Raw genomic sequence first — 13,869 nt, 5'->3', positions numbered from 1 at the left:
AGCCAATATAATTCAACTCTTGAGCTTACCTCCATTTCAAGTAGTGATCGATAATCTTCAAATGTGGAAGTAATGAATAGAGATTAATAACAACTACGGCTACCAAAAGATAAGATGGTTTAGCCAAAGCCACAGGCTTCTTTTTGTAATGTCCCTCTCTTCATTTTTTTAATGACAAAATTTACAGAATGATGCTAAACTACTAAAATTAACAACATTAACAGTATAAATAATTTCAGCTGATCCAGGGACAAACAAAACTCTAAACCTGTTGATGATGCTGATGATGATGATTCATTACAGTTTCCCCTGTAACGACCAATAAAAAAGATCAGAACTTCAGAGACTTCAAACAGTGAAGCGTAAACAGAGATTCGGATATAATTACCATGCAATTTCTTGACAAACCGCTCAAACTCGACAACGTTATGTCCTTCCATAAGAGCTGGAATAAGTCTACTATAAGCAAATGATGACAAATGCCTTCTATCTGGATCGTTCGGAAACTTTACGCTTTCTAACATTTTGTTATACCCAACTCTATCATGGCAAGGAAGCGAGTTCTCTCGAGCAATCGGTGTTTCGCTGTCCCAAGCAGCGTTTAGCACCTGCAAAAAACTCAAGTTTAGATTGAGGCTTAAGAGACTGATATACGATTCCAAGTATGTTATCTTTTACCTGCCAAGCTACTGCCTCAGGCTCTCCTAATGCTCCTGAGAAATCATCTGGACGGTTAAGAACTTGCACTTCTCCGGATACAAAACTCAGAGTGGCACCATGCTTCTTTAGTGTAGATGCAATTGCAGCATAACCATCTCGGTTGCTCGGGTTGTAGAACCCAGCTGTTAGCTCAGCAGCATGGCTTGCTGTTCTGTACCACCAGTGGACGTCTGGGAGCTGTTTAAGTCAAATTGTGATTAAACTATGAAAAAAGAAGTCCAAAAATTAAAGGGTTTTCAAATGGCTGAGAACTATAATCAATCACCTTTGCTGCAATGCAGCTACTGTTGAAAACTAGTTTAGCGAGAGAGAGGATTTGGTCAGCATGATCTATCAAAACCTGTGAGTACCATTTGAGAAAGAATCTTCCATAGAGGCCATCGTAGTCACCTCCATCACAGAAGAAACCAGTTCCCTGCGGCTGGGAATTGTAGGAGCCGGTGTTATCTGGGCCTCGAGCCCAAAACAGGTGCCCCCTTGAATCTGCTGCCTTTCTCAGGCTCTTCAAGAGATACTTGTCATAACACTGTATTGGTGCAACGGAATGATCATTATGTGGAAGCCAGCGTTAGCTAGCTGGTGAAGCTTGGCTATCTCAAGAGTTAAAGACTGTTGAAAAGAAATATACCTGAAACTCTCCAACACCTGGATATCGCCACCCGTGTTTTATGGGACAAGAAGGATACCGTAACTCTCCACAGGGGCCTAGTCCAATTTCAATCATAGATATTACACCATCTTCTACAAACTCTGCAAGTTCTATCCGAAAACTTCTCATGTAATCAAAGTACACCTAAAATATATCCACCAAAACCATAAACTGTTTCATGAGTTGGTTATTTCATATATTTGTGATAAACAATAAGCAAATAGTTATGGTTTCTAGGGAGATATATAGAATTATAGATGATAGCTTGCAGTCATGAGTATGTATACCTCAAGTGCAGTTCTGCCTCTTAAAACACGTTCCTTGTCAATACCCCAAGAAAGGCATTCTGGGTTTCGTCTTCCCTCTCTATCAGTGAAATATATGTCAGGATTGGTTCTCCCTATCTCTGCCACCCAGTGAGGAAGTGGGATGCAAACATCATCACCAACATTGCCTCCACATTCATGAAAGGACATTAGAACCTAACAAGAAAGAAAAAAAGTGGGATACATATGAAGCTTGGAAACAACTCATTCTAAACAGAAGCTCACAATGAAAATTGTATCTTAACGAATCACACAGGCAAAAGCAGACCTGTATCTTAAGATTAAGATCGTGGACCATCTGAAAAAGCTGCCTATAACCATTCCAATTATACTCCTGAGGGGAATGACCCTCAACTATTCCCCACCAACAATCCACTTTAACCCCATCTACATGGATTGACTTCAAAATTCTCAAGTGCTTTAGCAGTCCATCTCGATCAGCCAATTCACACTTCATATTGATAACCCCAAGCTGTTGACATAAAAAAGTAGTTAGTAAGGAGATAAAATTGAAGGATAATTATGGGTAAATGCTAAGATTAAAGTTGCTTACTGGTAACATCACATAAACCGGAACATAAGGAGTGCCAGAGAAATCTTGCTCAGTCAGATTTGGAGGAATCTCGAGAATCTACCAAATACAAAATGTGGAAGAGAGTCATCAGATTTGAACTCAAAGACACGGATGGACGTAATCAACCATGCAGTGATAATCTGGCAGACAAAGTTAACTTTCTATATGTACTAATGCAGTGTTGCTACCTGTTTAGAGTTGATAACATCGACTGAACAACCAACAAGCCCATCAGCCTTATTTACACTGCCAACCAGTTCAGGAGATTGAGTTGGGGGTATATCATATGGAGATGGACCAGGTGCGAAAACACCTTTCATACGGCAAGAGCTGAGTTCCACTGGGCTTCTATGCCCACCAGATGATACCACTCTAAGTGCAGGAGGTGACGTTTGCTGTGATGCAATGTGAGAAGCTGATGAACCTGCAGCAACCGCAGAAGAACCACCAGGAGGCTTTGTCCCCTAAAAGGTTAAGCAGATGAAGCACATTAAGAAGACGATTTTGCAATAGCTCTGACTCTAGAGCATACAACAGAATACATAGCAGAGGGGCAGGGTAAGTAAGTACCTGAGATTTGGATGGAAAAGTAGTTCCATCAGGAAGAACAACCCATCCAGCTTCCCTCGCCAAAGCCGCGATGACATCGTTAATATCTGCTCTAACTCTGAGATTATAATTCCCATGCCTACGCAACCCGCCTAGTATCCTTGCAGTTATAGCCCTTCGATGACGCTCTCTCAATTTCGTTCGCTCTTTCTCTTCAAGCGGTCTACTTCTACGGCTTCCACCTCCCCCAGGAGTACCCACTTGATCTTGCATAGACTGCTGAAACATGAACTCTTCATTACTACTCCCTGAAGCTGCACGTGTTGTTCCCCTATTTCGGTGGTCATCATCTTCTTCTTTAACATCCATATCCATATCTTCATCATCATCCTCTTCACTAGTTCCAAGCAGTTTATGCATATCCGTTGCCATAACTCCTCTTATGTGGCCCAACCACTAAAACCTCTGTTAGTTTAAAGAACGTGTAATGAAATGTTCCATCTTTGCTTGTCTGGTTTCAACAACACTCCACGTGTAAACCTTGTGGACAATGCAGCCAAATATTCTAAATCTTCAATCTCTCTCAATGTGCATAAGTTCTCAGTCTAACTTCCAAAAATTCATCAAAGATCCTACAAGACAAAAGTTTCATATAAACAGCATTTTCAACTAGAAACAGACAATAACTTTGTGAAAACTTTGTGACCAACCAAACCAAACCAAACAGAGTTTAGTTAGTGTGTCTTCAAAGTACAATTGCAGATTTAAGTAACCCTAATCTACCTCGGTGAGTAAGTTTCGATAATGGTCAGAATTCTCGTCGAGCAATACTAACAATGGAGAGATTCCGATCAAAACATTTCCTCGCCTGTCGCCGTCGGCGAAACCAATAGAGAGAGAGAGCCGGGGGGAGAAGAAGGCGGTGGATCTCCGGTCCGGCGGGTGAAAAGGGCGGATCTGGCCGTGAGATGGAGAAGGCGCGTGACGGAGCGTGCAGCGTGAATTGGAAGACGAGCTTTTTTCACGCGTGTGGAGCGCTCGAGCGTGTCTGGGAGAATAGAGGAGTGTGTGAAGGCAATGCTTGGCACGAACTAGGCGTGTGTGTTTGTGTTTTTGTTTGTGCGTATACAAAGCAAGAGAAGAGACGGGCTCATTAAACGTGTGAAGGGGAAAGCACGTGCCACCTCCCACCATCACGAGATTTCGATGGCTCTCTGCGGCACACAAGGCTGGGAGATCACGTGACATGCCTGACCCACACCCAGTCACAGTTCGCATGCTGTGATGTCTTCTTAATATGGTTGCTTTCAAACTGCGTGCGGTTTTGCTCTGTTAAGCGTGGACTGCATCCCGGTTTTGTTGAGTTTGATTATTTTTTTGAACGTGGCTTCATGAACCCTCTCTATCGTCTCGAGGGTTTCCGTACATACATTACAAAATACAAATGTAGTCACTAGAAGATGTTGCAAATCTGATCTTATTGGACAAAATTATCGAATGTCTTTAAATAATATGATTGTCAATACAATGGTCCTATATTGTCACAATTTTGATGTCTACAATAACATTTTTCTAATGAAAATGAACAATTGGAATTACATAGTATCTGGAAATTGTGATGATATGGTGTAATCTATATATAGCAACCCTTCATGATGAGATTGATTTAGTATTTAATTAGAAAAGAATGGGACAACCTTGAGTTATACACCTAACGCATATGTATTAGCAACCTTCATTATGAGATTGATTAACCAAATGTGGAAGGCACGTCTCTCCCCCACAACCAGATCAAACGGCCATAATTCGTCGGAGATAATCAATTCTTTATTTATTTCAATTTAATACACTATTTCAATTTAATACACTAAAAAAATATTAATAGGTTAGCTCAAGCTGGACGTGGGAGCTCCATGTATTAACAACCTTGGTCACGTTCATCAGAGCCAGAGGAGCCAACAACCAAAGAGAAGAATTTGAAACTCACCACCAAAGTATCGATCGATTAGTGATGGAGAGTTCATCGAATTCTGACCAAAACGAGGTATCTGTATCGGGAACTCCAACGAGCTCTGTTTCTTCGCCGTACCGGAGAACGTACTCAGATATCTCCGGATTATCTCACCGTTTCGACGTTCAGAGCTTTTATAACCGGCCGTCAAAAACTAACGCCGTTGTCTTGAGTGGCCATGACGAAGATGTATCCGAAGACGCCGTGGAACCAAAAGATGACGTCGATGCAGATGGAGAGGAAGGAGACAGCGACATTGATTCTGCAGAAGATGCAGGTAAAATTTTATTAACATTGTAACTTTGTTCTTTTAACATTGTAGCTAAATCGGGTTTTGTAGTGCAGAACTAGAGATGATGAGGGAAAGATTTGCGAAGCTATTGCTTGGTGAAGATATGTCGGGAAGCGGGAAAGGAGTTTGTACAGCTGTTACTGTCTCAAACTCTATAACCAATCTTTATGGTTCGTCTTCTTCTTCTCCTCTCAAATATGCTCTGTTTTTGAAACAGAGTATTTATAGTGTAGCGATGTGTCTGTTTTGTTGTTGCAGCGACTGTGTTTGGACAAAGTTTAAGGTTACAACCATTGAGTACAGAGAAGAAAGATTTATGGAAGCGAGAGATGAATTGTTTTATGTCTATTTGTGATTACATTGTCGAAGTTATTCCAAGATCTCTTGGTACTAATGTTGAGGTAAGAAGTCAACCAAAGATACGATTTCATCAAGACTATCTTAATTTTGACACTAGATCACACACTAAAACCTCGGCATTTTTTTGTTTAAATTCTAGATAACAGAAACAAAGCTAAGATCTGATATTCTCATGAGTCTTCCCGCTTTGAGAAAACTCGATAACATGCTAATGGTAAGTAAAAGACTTGAATTAAACCGGTCCATAATCAAGAGTCAAGATTTCCAACACGATTGGTTTGGCTTTTGTAGGAAATATTGGACAGTTTCACAGACAATGAGTTCTGGTACGTTGAAAGAGGAAGCTCATCTATGAACTCGAGTGGTGGTGGTAGAGATACAGGAACGTTTAGGAAAGTGGTGGTTCAACGGAAAGACGAGAAATGGTGGCTTCCGGTGCCATGTGTTCCTGCTGAAGGTTTATCGGAAGAAGAACGAAAGCATTTGCGTCACAAACGCGATTGTGCCAGTCAGATACATAAAGCAGCATTGGCCATTAACGATTCAACTCTTAATGACATGGATATTCCTGATTCTTATCTCACCACTCTTCCAAAGGTATACACAGATATGATTACGGGATATATAAAAGATAACTATTATTGCGACTAGTAGAAAGTGTTGAAACCAAATCGGTGTTGTTGTGGACAGAGTGGGAAAGCAAGTGTAGGAGACGTGATATACAAGCAACTATGCACAGCTGAGAAGTTTTATCCTGACCAGCTTCTCGACATCTTGAAGATCACATCGGAGCATGAGGCGCTTGAGCTCGCCGACAAAGTTGAGGCTTCACTAGTGACGTGGAGGCGTAAGACTGGAGGATTGACTCACTCTAAGTCCTCATGGGACATGATGAAAGATATAGGTGGCGATGCAGATCGTGGCAATGACAAGAACCACATTCTTGCGGCTCGAGCCAGGAGCTTACTCTTTTGTCTGAAACAGAGATACCCTGAACTTTCTCAGACCTCACTTGACATCTGCAAAATTCAGTTTAACCGAGTAAGCAGCCCCAAACAATATTGTTTTAGTATATGGATGGAAAAGATCGAAATCATATGATGAATATTCTTGTGTGTTGTTTTTTTTTTTTTCTGGTTAGGATGTGGGAAAGGCGGTACTAGAGAGCTATTCAAGGGTATTAGAAGGTTTGGCTTATAATGTTGTGTCGTGGATTGATGATGTTCTTTACGTCGACAGAACAGTGAGGAACAGAGAAGACTAGGGTTTTCATACCAAGGTTTTTCTTTTGGGATGTAATGAGAATACAAAACAAATGTGTTTTTGTTGTTGTTGTTATTATTGTTTTCTTAATTTCTGAACCAATTGAGAGTGAACAAGAATTTCGACTACACAGTTGAAGAGATGAAGATCTTTAATTGTCACATTTTTATTTGTAAATTTACATATCTCAAAACAGAAAGGCCAATTTTATTCATCCTCATATAAAAACAACATACAACTAACATTCATTCACAACAGAACTCAAAACTTTACAGAAGCCAAATGGAATGGAAAACGTAATAAGGACTGAAAGAAACAAAACAAAGAGCTTCTTTTGCAGTCGTTGGGGTATTAAAAGCTGTGGTTGTGTGTATCTGCACAAGAACGAAAACTAGAGCTTGTACATTGATGAAGTGAAACTTTACAGAGCTAACAGAGGAGCCTCTTGATGACCATGAGTGTCTTTCTCGTCAGCACAAGTTTACTGAAGGAGCAGTGAGACTCAAGGAATCAGCTTGTTGAGTGTTTCAGGTTGGACCAAGTATGAAACAATATGTTCACGAGAAGAGGATATTACAAAAATGAGGACAAACTGAAACCATGAGACATACTTCGTAACCCATCTTGTCCACCATTTCTTGCAACTAGATGAATAGCTTGAGAGTAGAATCCTATACATCAAGGAAAACAAAGAAGTAGCACAAAGTTAAACATCAACAACCAAAATCAATGCAGACAAGAATCGTTAAATTAAAGTTTCTTAAAAAAGGAAAAACACATAAACAGATCAAGATCGTTTCATCTGATTCATGATACAAAAGACACAAAACAGATTCATACAAAGGACACAGAACTGATTAATGAATGAGAAGATCACACTTCAAGAACAAATTCTGGATTAGTTGCAGTCCACATATTCAATTCAACAATTATTAACCTGCAAGTGTTTTCATAAGTTTAATTCAACAATCATTAAACTATAGGCAGCTACTTCAAATGCTTGGAACAAAAGCTGAGAAGTAAGAACAATCGTGACTAAGAACCACAGATAGAGCTTCTAGTATAACTTAAACCCTCGAACGACATAATTCTCAAGCTAGCTAAAGCGAACTCTCTTTTCCATTCATGCAATGACCCGAATCAATAGAAACTTGGCTTGATTGCCCAAACTATTTACAAGGGCGTTCACATGACTAATCAAGAGTAACTAGGGGTCATAATGCAAATAAAATTAATTGTTCTCTTTTCCATAATCACACTAAAGGTTATATACCCACTAGTAATAAAAGGAGAAAAGAATCGAACTTAACCAACTTACCACATTAACTACTTTGCTTAGTGTTAAAAATTTATTTATTTTGGCCCTGATTGGTAATGGCTGTTATTTTTGGCTGTAGAGACTTTCACTTAAAAATTTTAGCTGTAGAGAATTGGGCTGTAGATGCTTTGACTGTAAAAACTTTAAAAACTTTAACTGTTAAAATTTGATTGTTTATCAAAAACTTTTAAAGCTGTACCTATTTTTACATTTTTACACTGATGATGATGAAAAAAAATAAAAATTATTATTGAAATGGATCTTAAAAGAAAGAGAAAAAAATGAGAATAATTAATTTGTAAAAATATAATATGTAAAAACTATACATATATTTTTGAAGAGGTTTTAAATATAAAGAGGAGAAAAAAAGAATGTTTTAAAATTATTTAGTTTTACAGCCTGAATTTGACGCTTTAAAATTTTTGAGAAAACAAGGAAGGATAAAAAAGAAGTGGCTTTTAAAGCTTTAAAAAAATTAAAAGCAATAAAAGTGTGATTGGCAAAAATATGACTGTTAGTGCTTTAAATAATTTTAAAGTTTTAAAAGTCTGTTACCAATCAGGGCCTTTGTTGGTGGGAGCAACTGCCACTACAGTGTCCGTAGTGAAATAATACCATCCCTAGTTTACCTTTTTAATACCATAAATTTCAATATTAAATTGACTTCAAAATCTTTTTGTAATTGTGGAATTATAAATCCTAAATTGAAAATTGGGAATCCAAACATAATATTGTAGTTTAATTTAGGAAAATAATTCTCTTTAAACAAAAAGTTTTTGGTATTTTATTTGAGGTAAACAATTTTTGCCTATCCATTGGATAATGTAAAGTCTCATCTATTTTTTTTTTTTTACCATATTCTTTTTATACATGTGTTTCAACTTATGATGATGATTCAAAGTAGACAACTCTACCGAATCCAACGTTGGAATCCATTTAATCATGATAACGCTAGAATATGAATATTACTTTAATTATTTAATTAGTTTTATCAACATCAATCTCAATCTTAATTACTAATTAGTTATGTGTTTTTCTGCTTTGTAATTTTAGTAAACTCGATGAATGTTAAGGAAATATTGCATATTCATAAATGCAGCGGATCAACTTCACATATTCTCTTTGTATTAAAAATATTGATTCTATCGAATCTCGCCTTTGATGTTATCGAATCACACACAAAAAGAAGTATCTAATGTTTATTAATAAATGCACTATTAGTCTATTTATTTATACCAAATCATTTCTCATAACTATTAACCAACAATAATTCACTATATTTATAAAAAAACAAAAATCACAATTTATTAACATTAATTGACAAAGAAGTTTACAGAAAATCAAACTTTTCATACATAAGGATTATATGGTTCTCTAATAATACAATAGTTCATTCAAATATGATAAATGAATATTGATTTATATTACATACTGTACAAGAGTTGCATTGCATTTATGTTAATCATATACTTCCTCTGTCCCACAAAGATTGATGTTTTGGGAGATTACACATTTTAAGAAAACAATGTTTACTGAATTTAAATATATATTTTTCTTTGACCAAAAAGATATTGTTTAATTTTAAACCAAAAACAATTCAAAATTTTAAATATTTTCAATGATAACTTATTGAAATTTACAAAACATCAATCTTTGTGGGACAAAAAAATATCCAAATGTTCTTGAACCTCTGTCTTCTCAGGTTTTTACGGGTTTGGCAACTCAGCAAGCTGTTGTTACTAAGGTGAATTTTGGTAATTAACCATTAATGTTGAGATTTTGTTCAGAGGGCTTGTGATTGCAGAGAGATGTTATAATCTTTTTGTTTCCTTTCTCAGGTCGTCATTACTCCAAGGATAACAATCCGTCCACCAAAGGGGAAAACCGAAAGAACAAATGGCCACGGGGGTTGAAGAATGAGAAAAGCAGGAGGAGGTTTACCCCAATAGAACTGTTTGAAGAAGCTACAGTAGAACCTTCTATAAATTAATAAGGTCGGGACCATGCAATTTTATTAACTTATAGAAGTTTTAATTTATCGATAAATTAATAATTATTAATTTATCGATAAATTAATAAAATATTAATTTATAAAGAGGATTTTATATTTTTATAGTTTTGAAAATTTTCTATTAAAAAATAAGATACTTTTGTTATAATTTACATTTTTATAGATTTTTTAAATTTATAATTCCTTATTCTTTTATAAGTTAGGTAGTGTTTTAGAATTCTCCCACTTTTATATTGTCTTAACATGCCTTTTTCTTTTGATTTCCTAATTGTTTTGGTGTATGCATGACGTAAAGCTTTATTATGAACAAGGTAGCCTTAGTTTAGGTTTTGTATTATTAAACTAGAGAGACTTGGTTTTCTTATCTGTCTTTGATCGAATAAAAAGTCAATACCAACGATGGCGTCTCATCTCAAAGGTGTTTCCAAGGAAACGATGACTGATAAAATTCGTAGAGAATTATGCAAGTACAAGAAAGATCATATGGCAACAAAAAAATAGATAAACTACATCGTCTGTCTTCCCTAAGGGTTAAGTTCTCAAATCGAGTTAAGAAAGAAGGAACAAAATACCTTGAGCCTATTCATGGAGAGAGCAGGGTTCCAGATTCTTCTATGGCGAACCCAATCCGTACCTTCGACAAAGACATGTCCTTTGATGATGCCGATAAGTTTGATGACCTCGGGTCTTATCTGTGATTTGACAACCTAACTTGCTTGACAAGATCTGTTTTGCAAGTTCAGGATCTGAGATGCATATCCTCGGCTCTGTTCCGCTCCAGTAAAGAAATGTCTCTCCTAATAATATATACCATAGAGATAACTTGTGTGTTACGCATCCCTCCTCTAAGGAAAGTTCATATATTTAAGATGAACGAAGAGAGAGATTGAGGAAACGGCACCGTATATGGTTATCCATTGTTGATAATGAGGAAGAACACGAGAAAATACATCGTTGGAGCCGGGATCAAGAATCGAAAGCTGAGCTTCTCTCTTCATCATCTTTATCTCGACGATATTTCCGTACAAGAATCTGTACTTTGGGCCTGAGATTCCTTTATTTATCCAGTTATACAAAGAGAGAGATTGAGGAAACGGCACCGTATATAGATGATATCCATTGTTGATAATGAGGACACGCATCAACCGCTGGTGGTTATTTGTGATTTGACAAAGAAACCTAACTTGCTTGACAAGATCTGTTTTGCAAGTTCAGGATCTGAGATGCGTATCCTGAACTTGCAATAAACCCCCACAATGAAATTTATTTACATTGTCAACATATGCACCAATCCAACAGTTAGTCTTTTAGATTTCAGTTATTGAAATATAAATAATTTATTTTGGTTATCTCGACATGTAGATCCGATTGATAAAGGGATTTCGAGATGTCTACCGGGAATTTATCAAATTAATTAAAATTTAATTATATAAACATGGACTTGTTCATAACAAATTTTTGGCATGCATGAAGACAAGTACAGATTGAGACAGCCCATGAAAAAGAATGCGAGAGTTTCTTCTTAGACTATTATTAGTATAAGTTAGAAGAAGAGCATCATCTGAAACTGAAACTGAATTAATTCATGAAGCTCACATGTTCGAAAAAAAGAAACTGAAACTGATGATGAAAATAACATGAAGCTGAAATTACTTAGTAGAGTAGAGTAAATTAAAATCTATAATAAGTTAACCAATTCGATCGTTGGCGTCAACTCTTTAACAACGAAGAAACTTGGCTTAGATGTGCATCCACCATCTTGTTTGCTGTTTCCAACGCATCATCGAGCCTCCCGGCCTTTAGATACGCATTGATCATTTCTTCGAATGTTGAAATCTTGCAAGCCGATGGATTCTCCTTTATTAACTTACGAAAGATCCTGTTTGCCTTGGACAACAAATTCCCATCTTCGCAACACCTCGTGATTATGTTGGCGTAAGGTACATGCCTGAATTTGTGCTTAAAGAAGCCTTGTCTTGCACTCACTCCATCGAATGAATCAATTGCTTCCTTAGACATATCCAGTTTGAAAAGCTCATTCACCATTGTANCCAATCCGTACCTTCGACAAAGACATGTCCTTTGATGATGCCGATAAGTTTGATGACCTCGGGTCTTATCTGTGATTTGACAACCTAACTTGCTTGACAAGATCTGTTTTGCAAGTTCAGGATCTGAGATGCATATCCTCGGCTCTGTTCCGCTCCAGTAAAGAAATGTCTCTCCTAATAATATATACCATAGAGATAACTTGTGTGTTACGCATCCCTCCTCTAAGGAAAGTTCATATATTTAAGATGAACGAAGAGAGAGATTGAGGAAACGGCACCGTATATGGTTATCCATTGTTGATAATGAGGAAGAACACGAGAAAATACATCGTTGGAGCCGGGATCAAGAATCGAAAGCTGAGCTTCTCTCTTCATCATCTTTATCTCGACGATATTTCCGTACAAGAATCTGTACTTTGGGCCTGAGATTCCTTTATTTATCCAGTTATACAAAGAGAGAGATTGAGGAAACGGCACCGTATATAGATGATATCCATTGTTGATAATGAGGACACGCATCAACCGCTGGTGGTTATTTGTGATTTGACAAAGAAACCTAACTTGCTTGACAAGATCTGTTTTGCAAGTTCAGGATCTGAGATGCGTATCCTGAACTTGCAATAAACCCCCACAATGAAATTTATTTACATTGTCAACATATGCACCAATCCAACAGTTAGTCTTTTAGATTTCAGTTATTGAAATATAAATAATTTATTTTGGTTATCTCGACATGTAGATCCGATTGATAAAGGGATTTCGAGATGTCTACCGGGAATTTATCAAATTAATTAAAATTTAATTATATAAACATGGACTTGTTCATAACAAATTTTTGGCATGCATGAAGACAAGTACAGATTGAGACAGCCCATGAAAAAGAATGCGAGAGTTTCTTCTTAGACTATTATTAGTATAAGTTAGAAGAAGAGCATCATCTGAAACTGAAACTGAATTAATTCATGAAGCTCACATGTTCGAAAAAAAGAAACTGAAACTGATGATGAAAATAACATGAAGCTGAAATTACTTAGTAGAGTAGAGTAAATTAAAATCTATAATAAGTTAACCAATTCGATCGTTGGCGTCAACTCTTTAACAACGAAGAAACTTGGCTTAGATGTGCATCCACCATCTTGTTTGCTGTTTCCAACGCATCATCGAGCCTCCCGGCCTTTAGATACGCATTGATCATTTCTTCGAATGTTGAAATCTTGCAAGCCGATGGATTCTCCTTTATTAACTTACGAAAGATCCTGTTTGCCTTGGACAACAAATTCCCATCTTCGCAACACCTCGTGATTATGTTGGCGTAAGGTACATGCCTGAATTTGTGCTTAAAGAAGCCTTGTCTTGCACTCACTCCATCGAATGAATCAATTGCTTCCTTAGACATATCCAGTTTGAAAAGCTCATTCACCATTGTATTTATTATACGCTCAGAGTGCTCTGAATCCATACCATTAGTATAAACGAAGACGTTATGGAACAATGACCAAGCTTCGCTTCTCTTACCGTACTTGAACAAAACTTCCAAGAGTGGTTTCTTGGAAGCATCGTCGACCATAAGGCTTTTTTCTAACAAACAAGTGTAAAATTCCATCGCTGTTTCCTCTTGACGTCGACTGAAACAATGCTCAATGAGCGTCACCGTTATGGCGGTCACGGTTACCGTTGGATAACTGTTGTCGCCACCGTCAAGCTCGGTCGTCATGCCCAGGTTAGCGGCACAGCAGAGCGCCCAG

The 13,869-nt window shown here is 37.2% G+C and overlaps 3 protein-coding genes across 3 annotated transcripts; 1 reads left to right on the top strand and 2 right to left on the bottom strand.

Moving 5' to 3' along the window:
• On the bottom strand, positions 27-4,046 carry LOC104784731 (beta-amylase 7). The gene is made up of 11 exons (XM_010509796.2): positions 3,602-4,046; positions 2,840-3,450; positions 2,458-2,733; positions 2,249-2,326; positions 1,964-2,167; positions 1,657-1,851; positions 1,349-1,513; positions 986-1,246; positions 679-897; positions 389-608; positions 27-309 (listed from the first exon to the last, which is right to left on the bottom strand). Exons 2-11 carry the CDS (start codon positions 3,248-3,250, stop codon positions 263-265), a joined length of 2,076 nt encoding a protein of 691 aa, XP_010508098.1. The 5' UTR covers positions 3,251-3,450; positions 3,602-4,046; the 3' UTR covers positions 27-262.
• Positions 4,729-6,862, top strand: LOC104784730 (rop guanine nucleotide exchange factor 4). The gene is made up of 7 exons (XM_010509795.1): positions 4,729-5,106; positions 5,175-5,291; positions 5,380-5,522; positions 5,621-5,695; positions 5,773-6,078; positions 6,172-6,522; positions 6,623-6,862. The coding sequence occupies exons 1-7, from the start codon at positions 4,830-4,832 to the stop codon at positions 6,743-6,745; spliced, it is 1,392 nt and encodes a 463-aa protein (XP_010508097.1). The 5' UTR covers positions 4,729-4,829; the 3' UTR covers positions 6,746-6,862.
• Positions 13,212-13,838, bottom strand: LOC104788745 (pentatricopeptide repeat-containing protein At3g60980, mitochondrial-like). Its single transcript, XM_010514527.1, has one exon. It carries the CDS (start codon positions 13,836-13,838, stop codon positions 13,212-13,214), a length of 627 nt encoding a protein of 208 aa, XP_010512829.1.

Source organism: Camelina sativa, chromosome 5 (genome assembly GCF_000633955.1).
Source record: "Camelina sativa cultivar DH55 chromosome 5, Cs, whole genome shotgun sequence".
In the NCBI taxonomy this organism is placed as follows: Eukaryota; Viridiplantae; Streptophyta; class Magnoliopsida; order Brassicales; family Brassicaceae; genus Camelina; species Camelina sativa.
The sequence above is the reverse complement of the archived record's forward strand: the minus strand, read 5'-3'. Positions and strand labels throughout refer to the sequence as shown.